Source organism: Sceloporus occidentalis, unplaced genomic scaffold (assembly GCF_023333645.1).
Source record: "Sceloporus occidentalis isolate IW3139 unplaced genomic scaffold, rSceOcc1.0.p SCAF_5, whole genome shotgun sequence".
Lineage (NCBI taxonomy): Eukaryota > Metazoa > Chordata > Lepidosauria > Squamata > Phrynosomatidae > Sceloporus > Sceloporus occidentalis.
The window spans coordinates 94,190,525-94,211,094 of NW_028316985.1; the positions used below are offsets into that span (position 1 = coordinate 94,190,525).

The window sequence follows — 20,570 nt, forward strand, 5'->3', positions numbered from 1 at the left end:
CACTCCTGTTGTTGACCCAATCATTTCATTGTCCTCAGCCTTGAGAATGCATAGCTACACTAACATTTGGAAGCATGCGTATCAATAACATTGGGATCTAACTCCAAGTAGAAATTAGGCCTTGTCTGAACTGCTGGCTAAAATACAAGGAACTTGGCAAAGGACACCCGAAGCCATTAACCTGAATTAAAATTGACTTCTATCTCTGTAACTGCAGCATAAAAACCAAACCAAATGAGATAATCATCTAACTGTGACAGTAGATTCATGATGGGTTCCCTTACTCACCGATCACTTTTCACTACCTGAGTAATGAACATACCCCTCTAGAACAGTGGTTCTTAAACTATCTGATGTGGAGGACCAGTGGTGTTTTCTTTTCCTCCTTGGTGTGTCAGGAAGTGGCAACATTGCAACTATTTCAGTCCTCACCACCACTTTGAGTAGTATTGCTGTGGAGTATGCCATATCACGTGTATTGGGCTCCGTGTAATTTGAAGAGGCCGATGGTTGTCAGGGAGGTAATGAAATCTTGAGTTACTCTAGACAAAGTGGTCTCAGTGTATATGTTAAATTGACAAAAACTCCTTGGACTTCTCAACATGATTGTACACAATGAGTTTTAGGCATCAGGGTGGAAAGTACATCTTAGGAGTGTTACAGGCAGCCGGCGCTGCTGTTTGCTCCGCGGGGGAGCCGCAGCAGCCAAACCGCACGGCTCCCTCGCAGAGCAAAAAAGAAGCTCCAAAATGGAGCTTCTTCCTGCAGCGCACTTATGATGCCACGAAGCGCCAATGGCGCACTCGCGATGTCATAAGTGCCACGTGACATGCGGACACACAGCGTCTGCTACGTCAATATGGCGGCGGCCGTGTGGAACGGCCGCCGCCATATTATACGTATTGACTACGTACTAGGGTTAGGGAGTGCGGAAGCACCGCCCCTTCCTAACCCTAATACGTAGTCAATACGTATTTTATGGCGGTTTGTAACCCACCTTATTCTTTTCTCAAATTACCAATCCCAGGTATAGATACCCAAAATTGGTAGTCTGTGGACAGGTTATCTGAGCAGAGGGGTGTAATCTTTATGGACCACAACTGCTCTGCTTACCCAGCCTTCAAATCAAACACTCAGTATCCTGGTGGACTCACTGGGAGATTAGTACCTTGGTTTTCATTCTCTAGATTTCCATTTAAAGCCAGGCTGGCATCCCTGATACTTTAATTATTTTTGAGCTTGACTTTAACTTTTTGCTACTTCAACATGGCCAGAGAAGGCAGTATATAAGAAAACTAGAAAACAGAAGGTGCCATGTGCTAAAGATCCAGACGAATTGTGTATATTTGGCAGAAATATTTCTTTCAGCTGTGTTACGGCAGCAAGATTTGTCTTGTTTCTTTCTGGAATGTTCACAGGTTTTTTGGCATTCCATTGAGCTATAAATTATGACCATATGTATACACCAAGGGAGTTTATTTAAAAGGAGGCAGAGGTGGAAAACTCACACATGCTACCCAACCTAAAAGAGAGACTTCATTGTATGCCAGTCAGTTAAAGAAGCCCGGTTTGATTTCCTCTCATTTGTTAAGGACAGGACTCCAAGGATCTGTCTCCGTAGTTCACTATGAAGGGAGCCATCATCCTTTTAATCCTTTTTATCAGTTTTATGGAAGGCTTAGAACAAAACCCAAGAGCAAGGGAAAAGATCAATGGTAAAGAAATTCATTTTCAGACTAAAGTTAAAGATGCCTGCACAATGAGTATAACTGGAAATGGTGAAGCAAAGCTAAGAATAGAATGTAGGACTCGGGGAAAGGCTTACTGGTGTGAATATACTGGAAAACCATACCTTTGTCATCCTTTTAATAACAATCCAAGGACTTACTGGAATCAAATTGCCATGGAACTAAGGAAACGGAACAATGCCTGCTACTCTAATCTGGTTCTGAAGCCAAGAGTGTGTCAGAGGATTTCTGAAGCTCACATGAAGCAGGTGGGTTCCAGCATAAGGGCAAAGACAAATCCTGTCCAACAAGTAGATGCTGTCAACCATGTAAAGATGGTTCAGAAACCTCCCCTTTTTACAAAGCATGTTAAAGAAAGCCAAGCAGCAAAGGGTTCCATTAAAAAACCAGGGAAACCAAAACCATCTTCTTTACCTGTGGTAACTACCAACAACTACCAACAAGGTCAAGTAACTGGAAATGATTCTGAAGCCATGAAGTTAGCACGCAAGCATTGCTGGGAATCCCTGCATAACATCTGTTCTTATATCATCAGTATTTTTAAAGGCTGACGAAGAAAAGGTAAATCTTTCTCTTTTTATCATATTGTAGCTCTAGCAGGAGTACTTTGAAGTCTTCTTCCCAAGTATATAATTTGAACAAGGCTTGCAGGTTTTTCTTGTTACAATTACAGCTGAGTTCACATAATCACACTAATAGAATAGTGTTGACAGTGGTCCTATATTTTTTCAAGCACTGCTTACAGTATCATAAGATGTCTAGTGCTTTGGGAAAACTTAACATTTGGGTGATGAGTTGGTTTCATAAAATTTATTTGGTAGCTATGAGAGTTTGAACATTATGCTGATTGTTGATGCTGCTTCAGTTTTGGTGTGCAATAAGGAATGAAAAAAGAGATGGGATTTCCTTTTAACAGAAGTACTTTTTTTCTTAACTACTTAAGCATCATTCAGCATACTGAAAGGAATCCATACAGGTTTTGAGGTGACATGCATATCTATTCTGAATTTACTCTTTCACCAACATAGATTATTAATAATCTAAAATTTGCTTAATCACTTGATAGTTACAGTTGTAAGACTTAAAGTAAATGAAATATGCAATCTCTAAATCACTGGTCCCCAAACTGTGCTCTTTAAGGGATTTTGGACTTCAGCTTTTTTGTTCAGGAAAAATGTGTCCTTTCTCATTAAAAAAGCTAGTTTTCTGAAGCTTAAAATGGGTGCCCCAAAGTAGTAATAACTTGCTGTGGCTGTGTGTGTGTATGCAGGCACACACACACAGATATTTCCATATTACCAAGAATGTGGAAACATGTAAGTACTGTATAAGCTCAGTGGTTGCTAGTGACTCGAAGCATTAAACATGGCTATGTCCTGGCAATCAAAATTGAGCATACAGATGTCAACTTCATAAAATAGGCCAGCACCAGGGTGGTGATGGTGGTGGGGTGGATACATACAGAAATGGTGTGGGCTCTGTAAGTTATTCAATGCCTGCAATTCTCACAGCTACAAATGTGGGTTTGTGATTGTAGAATGCTAGCTAAAGTTACATATGTGTAGTAAACCCGCCTTTTAAGAATGCTTACTCTGCTGCAACCAAATGATAGGTAGCACTCGTAATAAATGTTTATAGTATAAGATGTATGTGTAGTTAAATCATGGTATGCTGGTACTGAATATCCAAATTGTGTTTTAAATTTGCAGCTTTGTTAATTTGTTTGTTTCTTGCTTTGCAGGGCAAAAGTCTTAACAGTTGGACAGTTCTCATCAGTGTACATTCTCACCTGGGTTTATGTATCTGCCAGCTTGGCATTTCTTACTATTTTTACACAATAATCCAAACGATTCTCAACCATTGAATCAGCATAGCAAGTGATAACAGCCATATGTTACTTGTGTCATGCCAGTTTAACCACACTGTACTTGGAATCATATTGTGCCAGCATATTGCCTGAAAAAGCAAAATGAGTGTTATTGCTTCCTTTTGTACAATGAATTAAAATTATGAAACATGCATTTGTGTTTCCTGAAATTATATGTAATATAGGCCAACCAAATTCCCATTTCAGACGAATTTGTTAGCAGAAGTGTTAAGCAATATCAGACATGTAGTTTGTAACAAGCTGCAAAAAGATGGAGGTCTGGTATAAGTTCTGGTATAACTAGACTAATACTGTTGCTGCTGAAATAAACTTGAGGAAATGTATCTGTATTAATGGGGATAATATGTGCTTCTATTGAAGGCATCAACTTTTAAGCAGCTGCTGTCATGCAGCTCCTTTCTGTGCTGCAAAGGTTGGGTGAAGTTACATGGGCAGAAGTAACACCATGGCTGTGCCCCATGTCACTATTACTCTTTGGAAGCCAACCTTGAGCTTTGAAGAAGATCATCACACAACATGTGATAAATAGAACTTGTGTCTACATGAGGTTTTTGGAAGAAATGCAAGCATAAATTGCTTCTTAAAAAATGAACTTGGTATGAGAGAAGAAGTACCAATTCTGGCTGCAAAAGCTGCAATTGTAACATTTAATCCTTTAAGATAGGACAGGATGAGACAAAATGCCACTTTTCAGATGTTCCTGGACTGAAACTTCTAGGATTCCTCACAAAAAGCTATACTGGCTAGGGCTGATGAGGTTTGCAGTACAACATCTAGTGGGTTAAACTTTGCCCAGCTATACTTCAAGATGCTAACATGTCTTTTGGCCAGATGGTGGTGATTAACATATGAAATACTTTGCACAGCCATATACGTTTCTTGTAATCCTACAGTTTCCAGAATTCTGTTCCTTGGTCATGGATCATAGTATAAATGTTTTCATTCTTTCTTGTTTATCTGTGTGCCAAAAGAAAAATTTGTAGATAAAAATCTGCCATAAATTATTGAATCAACAACAGCACTAGATGAAATGATGGCACAATCCTGCCCTGTCCACCTTTCAAACACAGAGCTTCACTCATTGTTATATTCTTGAATGGAAGAATAAGCACAAAAGATTTATAAAAGACATTTTCCTCAAGAGCTTGTTCAGGCCTTGCACACACAAATGTAGTTCCAAGGTATGAGAAGCTCTGGGTACATACATAGTTTCCCTGTTGTCCTGTACATGACATCTACTGCCTTCTTAACAAAGCATTTATTTTGCTGCCACAGATTTATTTATTTATTGTATTTATATCCTGCTCTTCAGCCAGAAAGGCCCTCAGAGCAGCTTACAGTTAGCTAATTAGACATTTCCCTGCCCTCAGGCTTACAATCGAAAAAGACATTATTAAAGACAAGATTTAGGAACAGAAAGCAAGTCAAAGGAATTGTGAGATTGCTCCATAGATTAAATATATATTTCTGCAAAAGTAAAACAAAGCACAGTGAGAAATTTGACTGGCCAACGTATGCTATGGAAAAGCTATGGACCATATGTACTCGTAATTCTCACTGTACTACAGAAACCAATGTGTTCATTAAGTAAACACGCCTAATGTGTAGAGTGCAAATACATCAAGTCTTCACACCAATGGTATACCTAGTACATTGGACATCCAACACAGATCATTTTAACACCATTGTGGGAGGGGTAATGTCCATCTGTCAGTCAGCAAACGCAGAAGAAATGAAGGTGGCTGTAATCTCAATAGGTTGGAAACATAAACATTGAGCATCAGAGGGCACTCCCAATATTCTGGGTGTCTCCCACTATGCTGGCTGGTTCCTTTCCATTATTAACAATTAGCTTCACTATGGGGTGAAATAGACAGGCAAGAGGAAGTGGCCAGAAGCCGTTCCCAGTCTGATCGCCTTGGAGCTGCAGTGAACACGCTGTGTCCCAAGACTGCCTCATGCCAGGGTCCCAAATGGACCGTGGCAAGGAGCAGAAAAAAGCAACTCCTTTTGGGCCCAGTTTTAGGCCACCCCAGGGCACCTTCCGGGGACTCTGGGGACATGCATCATATAAATACCATGCCCCCAGAGCAGCTGGAAGCTGCCACCTTTTGCCCATCTGTTTTGGGCCATTGTTTTCCAAGTTGTAAAGTTCATACACACACATATAAACCAAGCCACTATTGACTGCTAGGGGAAATGTTGGGTCAGTAGTTTAAAAAAATTCAAACACTTGTGAAGGGGAGTTTTATGCCTGTTTCATTATCTGGTTTGGAACCATGGATAAGACATATAGGCTGATCATGTTTATTGAAAAGAAGTCTTATATGTCTAGATGCAATCAGTTTGGAAAAAGACTACAACAGAATCCCCCAGCCAGCAATAAAGTTAGTGAGTTTTAAATCAGGGTGCAGTTAATTTACTGACCATTACAGTTAGGATTGCAGCACTAGGCTGTATGAACACTTCCTTGGGAGTCAGCTACATGGAATAAAAGTAACACCATGCCCTGTGGTACACTGGGAAACTTACTTCCAAGTAATTACTTAGAAGTAATTTCCCCTGAACTCAGATTTAATGCTACCTAGGTATGTACAGAAATGTAAGTTTCAACTGTCTTGAAATCTGAACAGGCTTAGTTGGAGCTTAAATGCTATTTAAAAAAGCATTACAGGTTCATGTACAGTCCTATGTAGGGTTGCTTCGAAAAGAATGGGATTCTACTAGTATTGTATGCTGGCTGGGGCTTATGGGAGATGTAGGCCTGAACATATGGAGGGTCATATGTCCATCTTGGTTCCAAAGAGACATGCATAGAATCTGCCTGGGGTTTCAAATCCTGTTAAGTCCTAGTCCAGCACCACAGTGATAGACCTTAATTTCACTAGAACTGCCTTACTCTAATATTCACAATAACAATATTGCTGTCGGTTAAAACAACAATGATGATGACAGAACAGCTAATCTTGCTAGCTTTTGAATAAAGTTTTTTACTCTAAATTTTTAAGCTCACCAATTCTAGGGCACATTAACCTAATAGTAAGCACCAATGGGACTGTGTTGAATAATCAAGATGTGTATAATTGAGTTGCACAAAAGTCAATTAGCTTCCTTTTTAAAAAAAAACAAAACACCTTAAACGCTATAATCAGCAGACAGGGATGAGCCCAAAATACATTTAAAGAGGTCACCAAGCCTCTAAATGCTGCTACTTTTAGATTCCATTTTTCCTTCCAAAATGGAGTTGGAGGAATGAAAGGAAAGGGTTAAGCCATGGACACTTCTAAAACCTGAGGAGCAAAAAAATGCTCCTTTATTAGGGCTGCTGAGAGAGTATAAGTGTTGTGTGGACACACAAGTGATTTTAATTGCATGCTCTCTCTCCCCATACATCCCGATGACAGACCAGGTATCAGGAGAGGAGCACATAGTTAGTTGGTGAATGGAAAGCCACTGAAGCAGTGGCGTACCTAGGTGCCCCTCCCTATTACTTGCACTCAGGGTGAACCCACATCCGCACCCTTGGCACACCCCTACTTCACACCATTAGGTGCCAGGGCCTTATAGCTGCTTATTTAGCCCTGAAGAAAGCTTCTTTGAAATGAAGATGAACATATTTTAATCTTTACAATGAAGATAAACACCCAAGAAGACAAGATATAGAAGCCAGCAGCATGGGAATAAAAGGCAAGGAAAGGAGATTAGTTTGACCTATTTCAACCAAGATGATTTGCCCTTGGAATGGATGTGGAAAGCAGGGCCAGTTCTATCAATATTGCAGTAGAGCGGAGTAGTCCCAAACAGTGTGACGACGAAAGCAATGAATGGGGCTACTTTTTCATCAAGAAGGCTTTGTGTCTCCCTCCTCCATGCCCCATATTCTTACCATGCCCATGCTCCTCCTGGTCATGTGCTTGCTGACTTCTGCCACTGTTGCCTGCCCACCCTTCCTGTATGAAAAGAATCCCTGGCCATTCAAAATGCATGTCTTAAAAGCACTTTTTTAAGCAGCTAGCTATGAAACAGGGCGGCAATGAGAAGAAGGAAGAGGGAAGTGTAAATGCAAAGATGGATGGCCAGTGCTGGGACATCTCCCTTACTCAGCCAGCAGGAGAACTTGGACCACTGCTGGAGGTAAAACATTCCCCACAGGTTGTCCTTCCTACCCTATGGGACCTGACTGTGGTAGCTAATAACCTTTCTCTTTATGGAGGAGGAAACAAGCTCTCGGCAACAGTTGTTTGCTTGATGATCAGCGGTAGAAACAGGACAGCCTTCTGTTCACTATCATATGGGAAGAGCAGATGCTACTTCTTACTAACCTTTTTTTCGGTGACTACAAAGCATCCATACTTTTTCTAATGAGTGATGGGGCTTGTTCATCTGCTTTGGGAAGAAGAATTCTTAAGGTAAATCTCAACCCTGTTTATGTGAAACAAGGAATAGCAGGCCATGTAGAAATGGAGGCATAGGGAGCAATTACTTTCAGATATTTTTAAAAGCATTTTTCAGATAGTTAAGTTAGTTTGGAAAAGAAAGGGTCTATGTTCTTGACTGAAATCACTGTAGGGCTTTTAAAAAGAAACAGCAAGAAAAATACAGCTTGCAGATCGATTAGCTAGCTAAAAGGGTTTTCTAACACGTTTCATGACATTCAACTGGGGGCTAGCCATAACTCAAATATCAGCCTAGCCTCGTTGCTCCATGTTGCATAATGGCTGTTTTGAAACCTAGTAAGTGCCCTTTTGTATGATGTGTGCATTTGGGAAGTTAGGTGAATGTGTTCCTGGCAAAATAATTGCTTGTTCACTAGTTGATACTACATCTGGCTGGAAAGTCACAGTCTCACAAGGACAATCTTCAGGCTGTTTATATGTCGTTGTTCTTGCTTGCCTTCAAATCATTTCTGACTTATGGTAACCTTAAGGCTAACTTATCACAGAGGTTTGTTGGCAAGATTTGCTGTGGGGGTTTCTCTTTGCCTCCCTCTGAGGCTGAGAGTGTCACTTGCCCAAGGTAACTCAGTGGGTGTCCATGGCTGAATCAGGATTTGAATCCAGAGTTGTAGTCCAACACTCAAACCACCACCGTGGCCCTGTTTACATGTTATCCCCTTCCCTAGGGACAAAATTTGTATCCTGCCCAGTCCTGCTGTCTGAGTGGTGACGTTTTATTTGATAGTCATTTGATTGAAGATTACAGTTAGCCAGTCAAGGACCTCATGACCAAATTCCCCTTGAATTTGCCTGGAAAGGGAGCCGGTTTACAGGTGTTTCTCTCCTAATGCCAATATGTTTGAGTCAAAATAAGAATCATAGAATAATAGAGTTGGAAGAGACCGCAAGGGCCATCAAGTCCAACCCACTGCCATGCAGGAAATCCAAATCAAAGCATCCGCAACAGATGGCCATCCAGCCTCCATTTGAAGACTTCCAAGGAGGGAGACTCCACTACACTCCAAGGGAGTTTGTTCCACTCTCTAACAGCCCTTACTGTCAGGAAGTTCCTCCTAATGTTGAGGTGGAATCTCTTTTCCTGTTGCTTGCATCCATTGCTCCGGGTCCTAGTCTCTGGAGCAGCAGAAAATAAGCTTGCTCTCTCCTCAATATGACATCCCTTCAAATATTTAAACAGGGCTATCATATCACCCCTTAACCTTCTCTTCTCCAGGCTAAACATCCCCAGCTCTCTAAGTCTTTTCTCATAGGGCATGGTTTCCAGATCCTTCACCATTTTAGTCGCCCTCCTTTGGACACGCTCCAGTTTCTCAATGTCCTTTTTGAACTGTGGCGCCTAGAACTTGACACAATATTTCAGGTGGGGCCTGACCAGAGCAGAATATAGTGGCGCTATTACTTCCCTTGATCTAGACGCTATACTTCTATTGATGCAGCCTAATAAGAGAAATGGAGTGCCTGGTTAAAGGAAAATACAGAGCAAGCAAACAAACCTGTGTCCTTTATGGACTTCCTCCATACAGAAACAATAGATGAGGGTAAAATGGAGACAGTGTTGCACTGTATGTCAAAGAAGCTAGAGCACCAAGCTAGATACCTTATCCGTGCTTGACTCTTTCACAGAATCCTTGGCTCACTTATGGGGCAAAAATAGCAGGCCTGGAAGTAATTACTACTTAAGACATTATATTGTTACTTCACCAAAATGTGACCTTGAGATGGAGTGGGAAGTCAAGGAGACATCCCAAAAGAGACCATATAATGTGATTTGAACTCATATAACCTCCATTTTCCAATTACAAAAAAGAGGTAAAATTTCTAGATATCCCAAAAAAAAATTGCGTCCTGGATTTGATGAGGCAACTAATCAGATTTAAGGTGACATTGGACAACAATGATGCTGACCAGGACTAAGGGGCAAAACAGACCGCCCCAACAGAGCGGCATCCCAGCACCCCTTTCAGCGATGGATCGGGGCAGCGGCAACCACACACCACAGCCCCAATCCAGCAGTTTGCCACTCTAAAAAAGACACAGCAAAATGCCACTCCTTTTTAAAGCGGTGTAGCTTTTTGACAGTTCTTTGGCCTTTAAAAGGTTTGCCATCACTGTACTAGTGGACTGAAGAGTGGTTAATGTCACACCAGTCGTTGAAAGGGGACCCCGGGGAGTCTAGGAAATTATGAACCAGTTAGTATTACATCTTTTCTGGGTAAATTGATGAAAGGTGTTATTAAAGACAAAAAGAAATGGCATGCAATAGTTAAGGGCAGTCTGGCTGGAAAACATTAAAGCTTCTGCAAAGTTAAATCTCATCTCATTTGCTCTTTAGAGTTCTTTGAAAATATCAACATACAGAGCAACAAGAGTGAGGCATTAGGCACTACTATTTACCAAAAGGTTTTTGACAAGGTCCCATACCAATGAATCCTGAACAACCATAGAAGTCATGGGACGGGATGAGCAGTACTGTTACAGGAGGAAAACTCCTTTCACATTGTCTGAATCCATTCATTTCAGCCTCTAGAACAACAGAAAGCAAACTTGTTACATTTTCCATATACATTTCAAATACAGTCATATTATTTCTGAATCATTTCTTCATGAGGCTAAACAAGCCCAGCTCCCTTAACTGTTCCTCTTAAGTTTTGGTTTCCAAACTCTACTATCTTGGTTACCCTTCTCTGGACAAATTCCAGCTTGTCCAATGTGACCTGTTGAATACATTCTTTTTTAAAAATGGTTTTGGTCAGAAACACACATAGAATTCCAGGTGAGATATAATCAAAACAGAACAGAATGTTACTATTACCTCCCTTGAAAATAGATGCACCCAGAAACTGCATTAGTTTTTGTTGCTGTAGGTTTTTTTTTATTTTTTGCTTCATCACACTGTTGACTTTGTTTATCTTAGGCGCTGCACAGACGGGCCCTATCAGACCGCACTTCCAGACCACAACTTACCCCTCGCATGTGATGAGGGCATCAAAATGGCAGCGCCCTGTACATACGGGTGCCGCCATTTTATGTGACAGATGCCTAGCCATTGGCGCCTTGCGGTATCACAACCGTGCCGCAGAAAGAACCTGCAGAAAGAACCCGCAGAAAGAACCTTTTTGGGTGGTCTCTATCCCACCTTAGAGATCTATTAAGATCTCTAAATCATTTTGACACATGCTGTTGAGAAGCTGGGTATCACCTGCCTTATACTTGTGTATCTGATTTTTCCTGCCAAAGTGAACTCTGGGATAGGGTCACTTTAGGGTTGTCATAAGTTGGAAATGACTGCAAGATTTACAAAATACAGAAACTTACATTTATTCTTGTTGAAATTCATTCTGTTTGTTTCAATAATCTCTTGAAATCACCTTGAGTCTACCCCTCACAATCTGATGTCATCTGCAAATTTGATGAATATCCCTTCTGTTCTTTCATCCAAGTCATTTATAAAGTTGTTGGGCCCAGGGCAAACCCTGTGGCTTCCCACTTGCCACTTCTCTCTAAGGTGTGAAAACCCATTGGTGAGCACATTTTGGGGTTCAATTCATCAACTAGTTATAAATCCGCCTAATATTATCATAGTCTAGCCAACATTTTACTAGTTTGTCTGCAAGAACACCCAGGGGGACATATTAACACCATTCTGAACTTCTATTATTTGTAACACCCAAAAAAAGAGAGAAGAATATTCTGTCATGACTTGTTTTTAGGAAACCCAAGCTGGCTCTTGGTAATCACAACATTTTTTCCTAAATATTCACAGATCAATTATTTTAATGATCAGTTCTAGAAATTTTCCTGGTACTGATATAAATCTGACCAGTGAGTAGCTGCCCAAGTCATTGTTTTCCCCTTTTTGCCTACAGCCAATCTGCAGGGACCTCACCTGTTCTCAGGAAGTCTCAAAGATTATGGATAAAGCCTCTGGAATTATATCTGCAAATTTCTCTAGAGCTCTTGCATGCAGTTTCATGCTGGAGAATTTAATTCACTTAAAGTAGTTACTGTATATACTCATGTATAAGTCTAGAAATTTTAGTCAAAAAGGTAACCCCAAAAACCTGGGTCGACTTATCCACGGGTCAATGCAAGTACTCTATTTTAAGTCATATATATTAAGTCCATCTTGGGAGCACCAAAAAGAAGCATGGATCCCCTCTACTCTCTCATCCATCCAGCCTTTAGGATGAGTACAAACAGTTATGCCTGCCAGTTCTTTGGCATCATTTTCCTTTGCTTCATCCTTTACATCCTTTCTTACATGCCCCTAAGTTTTACCCTTGACTTATCCATGGGACATATCAAAATCCATAATTTTGGCCCCAAAAACCTGCCCTCGACTTATACATGAGGTCAACTTATAGTCAAGTACAGTCGGTAGGTGTTTTTATCAGCCCCTTTTACCTAACTTGGGCTGTATCTCTCTCACTACAGTGTACAGTGGTACCCCGGGATACGAATTCACCGCGTTACGAAATTTCCGGGCTACGAAAAAGTTAGATTTAAAAAAACTGTTCCGGGTTACGAATGATTTTTCGGGTTACGAAAATCTTTTCGGCGCGTTTCGGCGCGAAATTCAAACCGCGGCTAGCGGCTAGCGGCTTTCCAGCGGCTTTTTCGGGTTGCGAAATGTATCGGGTTACGAACGGCGCCGCGGAACGAATTAAATTCATAACCCGAGGTAGCACTGTATTCTTTATTGTACCTTCACTCCGTTACATACTATTTTCCTTTTGGAAGAAAACAGAGGCAACCTAGGTACTAGGCACACAGTTTCACCATCTTTCTGTTACCCATTAACATTTCTCCCTCTTGACTCAATAGGTATATCAGTGTCTGGTTCTTCCTCTTCCTTGAAACATAGCAATAGCAATATTAAGTACATTTCTATACCACTTATCAGTGCATTTAAGCACTCCCTAAGCAGTTCACAATGTGTAAGCTAACTGCCCCCAACAAGCTGGGTATTCATTGTAGCGACCTGAGGAGGATGCAAGTCTGAGTCAACCCTGAGCCCCTGGCTGGTATTGAATTCACAATCTTGTGGTTTGTGAATGAGTGGCTGCAGTACAAGCATTTAACCACTGCACCACCAGGGCATAGCCAAACACCCCCCCCCCCGACCCTTTATATATATTCTTTTAATGTCTGAACTCAAGAAGTGTTTAAAAAACAAAAGGGTTTGTTCCAGCTATGTTAGAAGGCAGTGGAAGAAGATGGAACTAACAGGACTGTACTTACTGATTTTATAAAGCTATGGGAAACATCATATGGCTAGAACTGAGGAGAGGAAAGCGCAGCAGAGTATGGGTGTCAGGAAGATGTAAGAATGTTCTTTAGGGATCTAGAGGGTTCTTTTTTGTGGGTCTACTGACTGAGCAGCAGTGTAAACTGAATAACCATATCTATGTATCTTCTTGCAGTTGTATGTACCTATAGGAAAAGAGATTCCAACTAAACATTAGGAAAAACTTCCTGACTGTAAGAGCTGTTTGACAATGAAATATGCTGCCCTAAAGTGTGATGGAGTCTCCTCTTTAGGAGGTTTTTAAATAGAGTTTGGACTACCATCTGTCAGGACTGCTTTGACTGTGTATGACGGGGCTGCACTGGATGGACATTGTGGTCTCTTCCAACTCTATGATTTGATGATTCTAGGTCTACTCCTGTTCTTTGTCACTGGAAAGACCTGACGTCAATTCACACAACTTAATTATAATTATAATACTATGGATTTCACTTTAACTGCTGTGGCAACATCCTAAGGAATTCTGGAGTTTGCAATTTAGGCAAGAGCATTTAGAATTTTCAGCCAAAGAGCTTTAATGTTTAATGTTTCACCGAAGTACAAACCCTAGGACTCCATAGGATGCAGCCATGGCAGATTAAGGGTGTTTTAACTGTGTAGTGTGCAAGGGTCCCTAGTCTATGGAGTCTGGACCAGTTTTCCACCCATGGCTGAAGCTCACAGGTCTTTGGTTTTCTTTAGCCTTCTATATGTGGCTAAACAGGGGTATGTGGGTGAATATATGTTATCAACCAGCCTTCTAAGATTAGGTTCTTCTCACCTGGCAACACACAAGATACTCAAGTACTTCCACAATAGAGGTATTTATTACCACACTGCATGGAAAACACGTGTGGAATATTGTCTCCATTGCAGGAGAGAAAAAGAGATAAACTAGGATGGCTTGTAACTCATTGGTGGTATATTTGATTGGTGTTAGGACCAATAATGGACATGTAAACTTCTGTCATCTTCTTTTCTGGGACAGTTCTGTAATGAATTATTCCTGAGTACCAGTCTGGCCTTGTTGTTCTGTTTTTTCCCCTTTGTTGGATGGGTTATTACATTCTGAAAAATACCTGACATAAATCTTTCAGTTGTGAATCTCTGTCAGAGGAGTCTGAAAAAATATGGCTGCTTTGTAAGTCTTGGCTGTAGATGGCGTTCTTGGTGAAGGTGGAAGTATGAAGTAAATGTAGCAGTTAGTAAGTTTCCCATATAACATAATGGTTATATGTCTATTATGTCATTGCATAATGTCATTGCACAATACTGTCCAGAAACTGAATCTCTTTTGTGGAATGCACCAGATTAAGGCTGATGTGAAATAAAAGCTATTTATGTCCTTGTAGAACTTCTCACTCAGCATGGCAATACTGTGCCATGATGTCAGGTTTGTGTGCTTCTATTAAGCAAGAGGTCATGCTTATCATTGCTATTGGTGCAGATAGACGTTAACTCAGGAGCTAGACTAGATGTGTCAAACACCTTTACACAATGAGGAGAAGCTACTGGGCAACAGCAATAGAGTGGTGTCAATGAGAGACACACTAGTGAAGGATCTCTCAGTGTGTGAGAGACACACTGGCTGGCACTTTAGCTAACCCTTGTCAGTATGGTGCACAAGGAGTCAATGGTAAACCACTTCTGTGAGGGGGACCTATTGGGGAATATATAAAAACAGCAGGTTGTCTGTTAAACTATGAGATAGGCCCAGTTAGAAATAAAGTTAGGACAAGGTAGGCATAGAGACAGGGACAGTGTTAGAAAGAAATGGATTACATTATGAAAAAAGTTAAATGCAGCCAATTAAGAAGAGAGGAATAGATGAGGTCTAAACAAGGTTTTGGTTTGATGGGAGCTTAGAGTATGGAAAGAGTCTTTGGAGTTCACGTTTCTCTTATGTTAGATAATAACTCTTTACTAGTTTTATTTTCTGTAATTGTCTGGATAACTTAAGAATTGATGAGGAGGATTGGTCTTGTTTTGCCATATTAAACCCAATGATCAACACATCCACATCTACCTTGAGCTCAAGAATCAGACCCAGAAGGGGATTTAAAGGTAAAAGGGCAGGGTGAGTGATAGGAGCCCAAGGTCTGGAACTGTGCGGCAACTGGGTAGGGGATTCCATCACAGTTACAAATGGAAGACAATGATATCAGCATCCCCTCCCCTATAAAATACTGTGAATGAAGCAGGATAATTGTCTTGTCTGGAAGCACTCCTAACCACATGCTTGGAAACGTGGAACAGGATTGCTCAATACATTATGCTGAAAACATACAGTATTAGGGGCATTGAGGGGCTTGACAGACCACCCCGAAAGGGTGGGCTGGAGGTGCCTGTTTTTGCTCCTGAGGGACACCACAGCAGCCAAACCACGTGGCCTTCCTCTGCACAAAAAAGAACCTGCTAAAAGCAGGTTCTTTTGGTCCATGTGGCAGACGTCATGAGTGCACCATTGGTGCGGATGCTGCGCCACGCTTGCATCATGATGGCAGCCCTCGTGTGGACAGAAGGCTGCCATGATGGTGGCGTCATTACGTACTAGGGTTCGGGAGTGTGCGCTCACTCTACAGTCCCAAACCTTTGTTTTGGCCCGTTTGTACCGGGGCTGAGATACATTTATTTTCAGGGTGAAGGATGTGCCTTCAAAACCATTTTTGACATACTTAGAATGGGTGTCTGTAGTTGCACTGTACGACCTAAAGTAAGGCTGTTTCTCCAATTGGATTCCATCCAAACAGCAACAACAGTAGCACTCTACTTTATTAAATGGTATCTGGCAAGATGTATCTGATCTTTTCTAAAACTAAGTGAATACATATTTCATTATACTGACAATGCCATGAAGGCAGTTTTAAGAGACTTATCTCAATATCTCCCTGCCGCCCTACCCCCTCTCCCCACTACTTCATATATGGAACTGGGTGGCCTTTTTTATGCTGAGCTAATCTGAGTCACTGGGCCCCTTCTACTCTGAACACTGTTTGCTGCAGGCATCCTGCTGTTTCTCACATCAAATGCAAAATCTGTTGATGCTAGCTGCATGTCTTTAAACAACTGCATACTTGCCCTGGAGATCCCCAACCTAATCAAGGTTCCTAGAAGTTTTTAAAGATGAAAGATTATCCTGGTTGGTTGCTGTTCATTGCATGAAACCCTGATATGACACTGATGTAGCTACTATAGTCTTGTCTGTTGCGTGAAGTCTCTTTGTTTTAAACAAGAATGAGAGACAGATAGAATGTGCAAGCCCAGTCATCATACCCAGTTTTCTATCTCTCTACACTTTTGTTACCTAAAATGGAAATCTGCCTGGAAAGAAATCTAGAAAGGATCATGCAGATGCTTAAAATTCCTAACCAAACTACTGACTAATCTGCTGTCATACCTTACCTTTCCTTGGTCTGACCCACTGAAAACTGTCCCCATCTTCTTCTCATGACCCATTGCCACTGAAGGTGTCCCTGATAAATGGAATCTCGATATTCAGAGGCAATGTACATCTGAATAGTAGATCTGATGGTGGAGACAACAATGAGATTCTGTTGCAGTCTTTCCCCTTTAGTGAATGTATAGCAAACATTTACAAGCCAAAGGGATCTTGTAGCACTTTGCAAGATCAATACTGATTTTTCAGGCTAATGTGACTATGGGCCCAAAAAGACAGGCCAAAATAAAGCTGCTTCGGGTCACTTTGGAGGTATGCTATTTAAATGACACACTCATCTTAAGAAGCCAGAAGCTGGACTGGACTGTGGCTTTGGCATGGCTTCTGGCCTCTTAGGATGCATGCAGCATTTAAACAGCATACCTCCAAAGTGACCTGAAGCAGCTTTATTTTGGCCTGTCTGTTCGGGCCATATGTCTTTGATTCTACCACCGTTTAAAAGCCAGTTCGATACATTATCTTAATACATTATCTAAATTAAATTACCCAAACAATTCATTTTGTCTTCCAGCACCAGTCCTTCCAAAATGGCATGTATCTCCATTTTGCTCTTTTCACCTGTCTAAAGGTCCTTCAAAACAATCTAATCCAAATCATTAATTGTCCCCAAAGTAGTCACCACTGGATCTCTGATAGACAGCTTGGCTCCAGTGCACCAACAGATCTTGGTGTAAGCACCAAAATATTTTCTGTAGTATTGAGACAACAGGTTAGCATTAATGCAAGCTATCTAATGAGTTCATTGCATGCACTTTTCATCCCGATCCGGGCACAGGATGGGATCAGGCTGGAATGGGGGGAAACAGGTTGTATCACACACAAAATTGCTGCTGTGCTACTGCCTGACCATCACCTGTCTCTCAGCCATGTTCTGCCAGCCAATTTTGGTGTTACCGAAAGCTTCCATGGAAGCAAAATCACCAGGAGAAGCACAGTTGGGGGACAGGTGATGGTTAGACAGCAGCACAGAAGCACCTTTCTGTGCAATAAAATCTGTTTCCCCCTGTTTCAGCCCGAACCCGTCCTGTGCCCGGACTGGGTTAAAAAGTGCATGTGATAAACTCCTAAAGCAGGGACGTAGCCGGGGGGGGGGGTTCTTGGAGTCCGGACCCCCCCTTCCGTTAGATAAAATGAATGGTGCATGCTGCCGCGCCGCCACACCCAAGCCCCATTATAATGGTGGCACTTAGTCTGGACCCCCCCCCCCTTCCCAAAATCCTGGCTGCGTCCCTGCCTAAAGCATTCCTCATTGCATGTAACACCACTGATTTTAAAGGAATTATTTTGCCCTTTTACATTGGCAAGGATGTTTGTTTGTTGTGCAGATTGAATGTGAGCTAAGCTAAACATAGGCCTAATTCCATGAATCTGAATGATTTCTCTTAAAACTAAGGAGGTTTATTTTTCATAGAATTATGCAGGTGGCAAGAATCTCAAAGGTCAGCTCACCTGATCCTTTGGCCATATAAGTAATCTACTGTTGCAATATCTCTGATGGGTGTCCAGCAACATCTGCATAACGGTGTCTAAGGAAAGATTACCAGTTTCCAGTGTATTGTGTTCAAACCATATGAAAGTTTTTCCTAATATTGAACCAACTTCCCACGCCCTTCCTGCATTTGAACCCATTAGTTCAGGGCATGTCCTCTGAAGCAATTGTGAAGATACATTTATGCATTAATTTCATTTCTAAAGGAAGCAACAAGTAATTTTAGCAATTTTCTGCTCAATGTGAAAAATTCTTACTATTCACAGTTTGGAATTTATCCTGTGTGAAATTCATGTGCAAGTTTTTTGCACAAAACCATAACTTTTGGCCTAGGAAATAGAATTTCCTGTGTATAAAATACTATTTCAATACAAAAAATATATATTTCTTATACATGAAATCCTGTAGTTTGGGGAAATATTTTGCACAAAATTTGCACATGGAATTTTTTTTCTGCACAAGGAACAGCATTTTCAGCACATAGGATAAATACAGTCTCTTATTTCATTAGTAAATGTGGTTTCCTTTGCAAAAAAATGCTGCTTTTTACACACACACACACACAAATGTGCAAATTTTGTGCAGATCAGGATTGTGGTTTCCAACACTTGAGAAACAACTGTTCCTCATTGTGGTTTCCAAAAAATATGGAATCCTGGGATTTGTAGTTTGTTGTGGCATTAGAGCCCTCTGACAGAGAAGGCTAAATACCTCAAAAAAATACAATACCCAGGAATTCCATACATTGAGCCACACAGTTAAAGTGGTGTCAAACTGCATTAATTATGCAATGTAGATGCAGAGGCTCCTATTTCTATCCCACCTCCCTCACAAGTATATTGGTGGGAACACAGGAGAAGACTTTCTCAGTGACTGCCCCCAGGCTCTGGAACTCCCTTTCCAAAGAAGTTAGAATGGCATTCTCCCTACTTTCTTTTCTCAGATAAGCAAAGGTTTTTCTGTTCCGACAGGCATTTGATGAGTGATTATATAAGATCCTGGATATTGCAAATTCTTGTGCTGTTCTCTCTGTTCAAGTTTTAATGTTGTTGTTTTTTCTGTTAGTTTAATTGTGTTTTAACTTTTGTATCTTGTGGATTTTAACAATTTATTTTTATTGTTGTAAGTTTCTTTGAGTCCCATACTTGGAAAAAGTTGCTATACAAATAAGTTGGCCTTTCTTATACACCGTTTTTTTATACATGGATTCAAACATCCATGGTTTGAAAATGTTCCAAAAAGTATAAATTTCAAATATCAAACCTTGATTTTCCATTTTTTATAAGGTGCACCATTTTGCTATGTCATTATATTTAATGGGACTTGAGCATACACGGATTTTGTTATACATGGGGGATCTTGGAACCAAACTCCAGCGTATAACAAGAGTCCACTGTATTATCATCATCATCATCATCATCATCATCATCTCTACATTTACACAGCTTCCCCCCCCCCCTGAAATCTTACAGCATCTGGTGTCCATTTTCATAGAATCATAGAGTTGGATGAGACTACAAGGACCATCCAGTCCAACCCCCTTCCATGCAGGAACTCTCAATCAAAGTATCCCCGACAGATGGCCATCCAGCATCTGCTTAAAGATCTCTAAGGAAGGAGACTCCACTACACTCCAAGGAAGATTGTTCCACTATCTAACAGCCCTTACTGTCAGGAAGTTCCTCCTAATGTTGAGCTGGATTCTCTTTTCCTGCAGCTTGCATCCATTGTTCTGGGTCCTAGTCTCTGGCGCAGCAGAAAACAAGCTGGCTCCCTCCTCAATGTGACATCCCTTCAAATATTTAAACAGGGCTATCATGTCACCTCTTAATCTTCTCTTCTCCAAGTTAAACATCCCCAGCTCTCTAAGCCGTTCCTCATAGGGCATGGTTTCCAGACCTTTCACCATTTTAGTCACCCTCCTTTGAACACGCTCTCGTTTCTCAATGTCCTTCTAAAATTGTGGTGCACAGAACTGGACACATTATTCCAAGTGGGGACTGACCAAAGTAGAACAGAGTGGCACTATTACTTCCCTTGAACTAGACATTATACTTCTATTGATGCAGCCTAAAATTGCATTGGTCTTTTCAGCTGCCACATCACACTGTTGACTCATGTTCAACTTGTGGTCTACTTGGATTCCTAGATCCCTTTCACACATAGAAGTTTATCGCAGTTACCTTAGAATGGCACCTGAGTGTTTTTAAAGGGGCCGTTCCTGGAATGGGAGGCGGTGGGTAA

At 41.1% G+C, this 20,570-nt stretch overlaps 1 protein-coding gene across 1 annotated transcript; it reads left to right on the plus strand.

The window, feature by feature from the left end:
• The first annotated feature begins 1,627 nt into the window (after positions 1–1,627).
• FGFBP2 (fibroblast growth factor binding protein 2) lies at positions 1,628–2,299 on the plus strand. The gene has a single exon (XM_089526887.1). The coding sequence runs from the start codon at positions 1,628–1,630 to the stop codon at positions 2,297–2,299; it is 672 nt and encodes a 223-aa protein (XP_089383013.1).
• The last annotated feature ends 18,271 nt before the right edge of the window (positions 2,300–20,570 follow it).

Excerpts from the sequence above, each read along its gene's own strand:
- FGFBP2 (XM_089526887.1), top strand. The coding sequence starts at position 1,628 with ATGAAGGGAGCCATCATCCTTTTAATCCTTTTTATCAGTTTTATGGAA.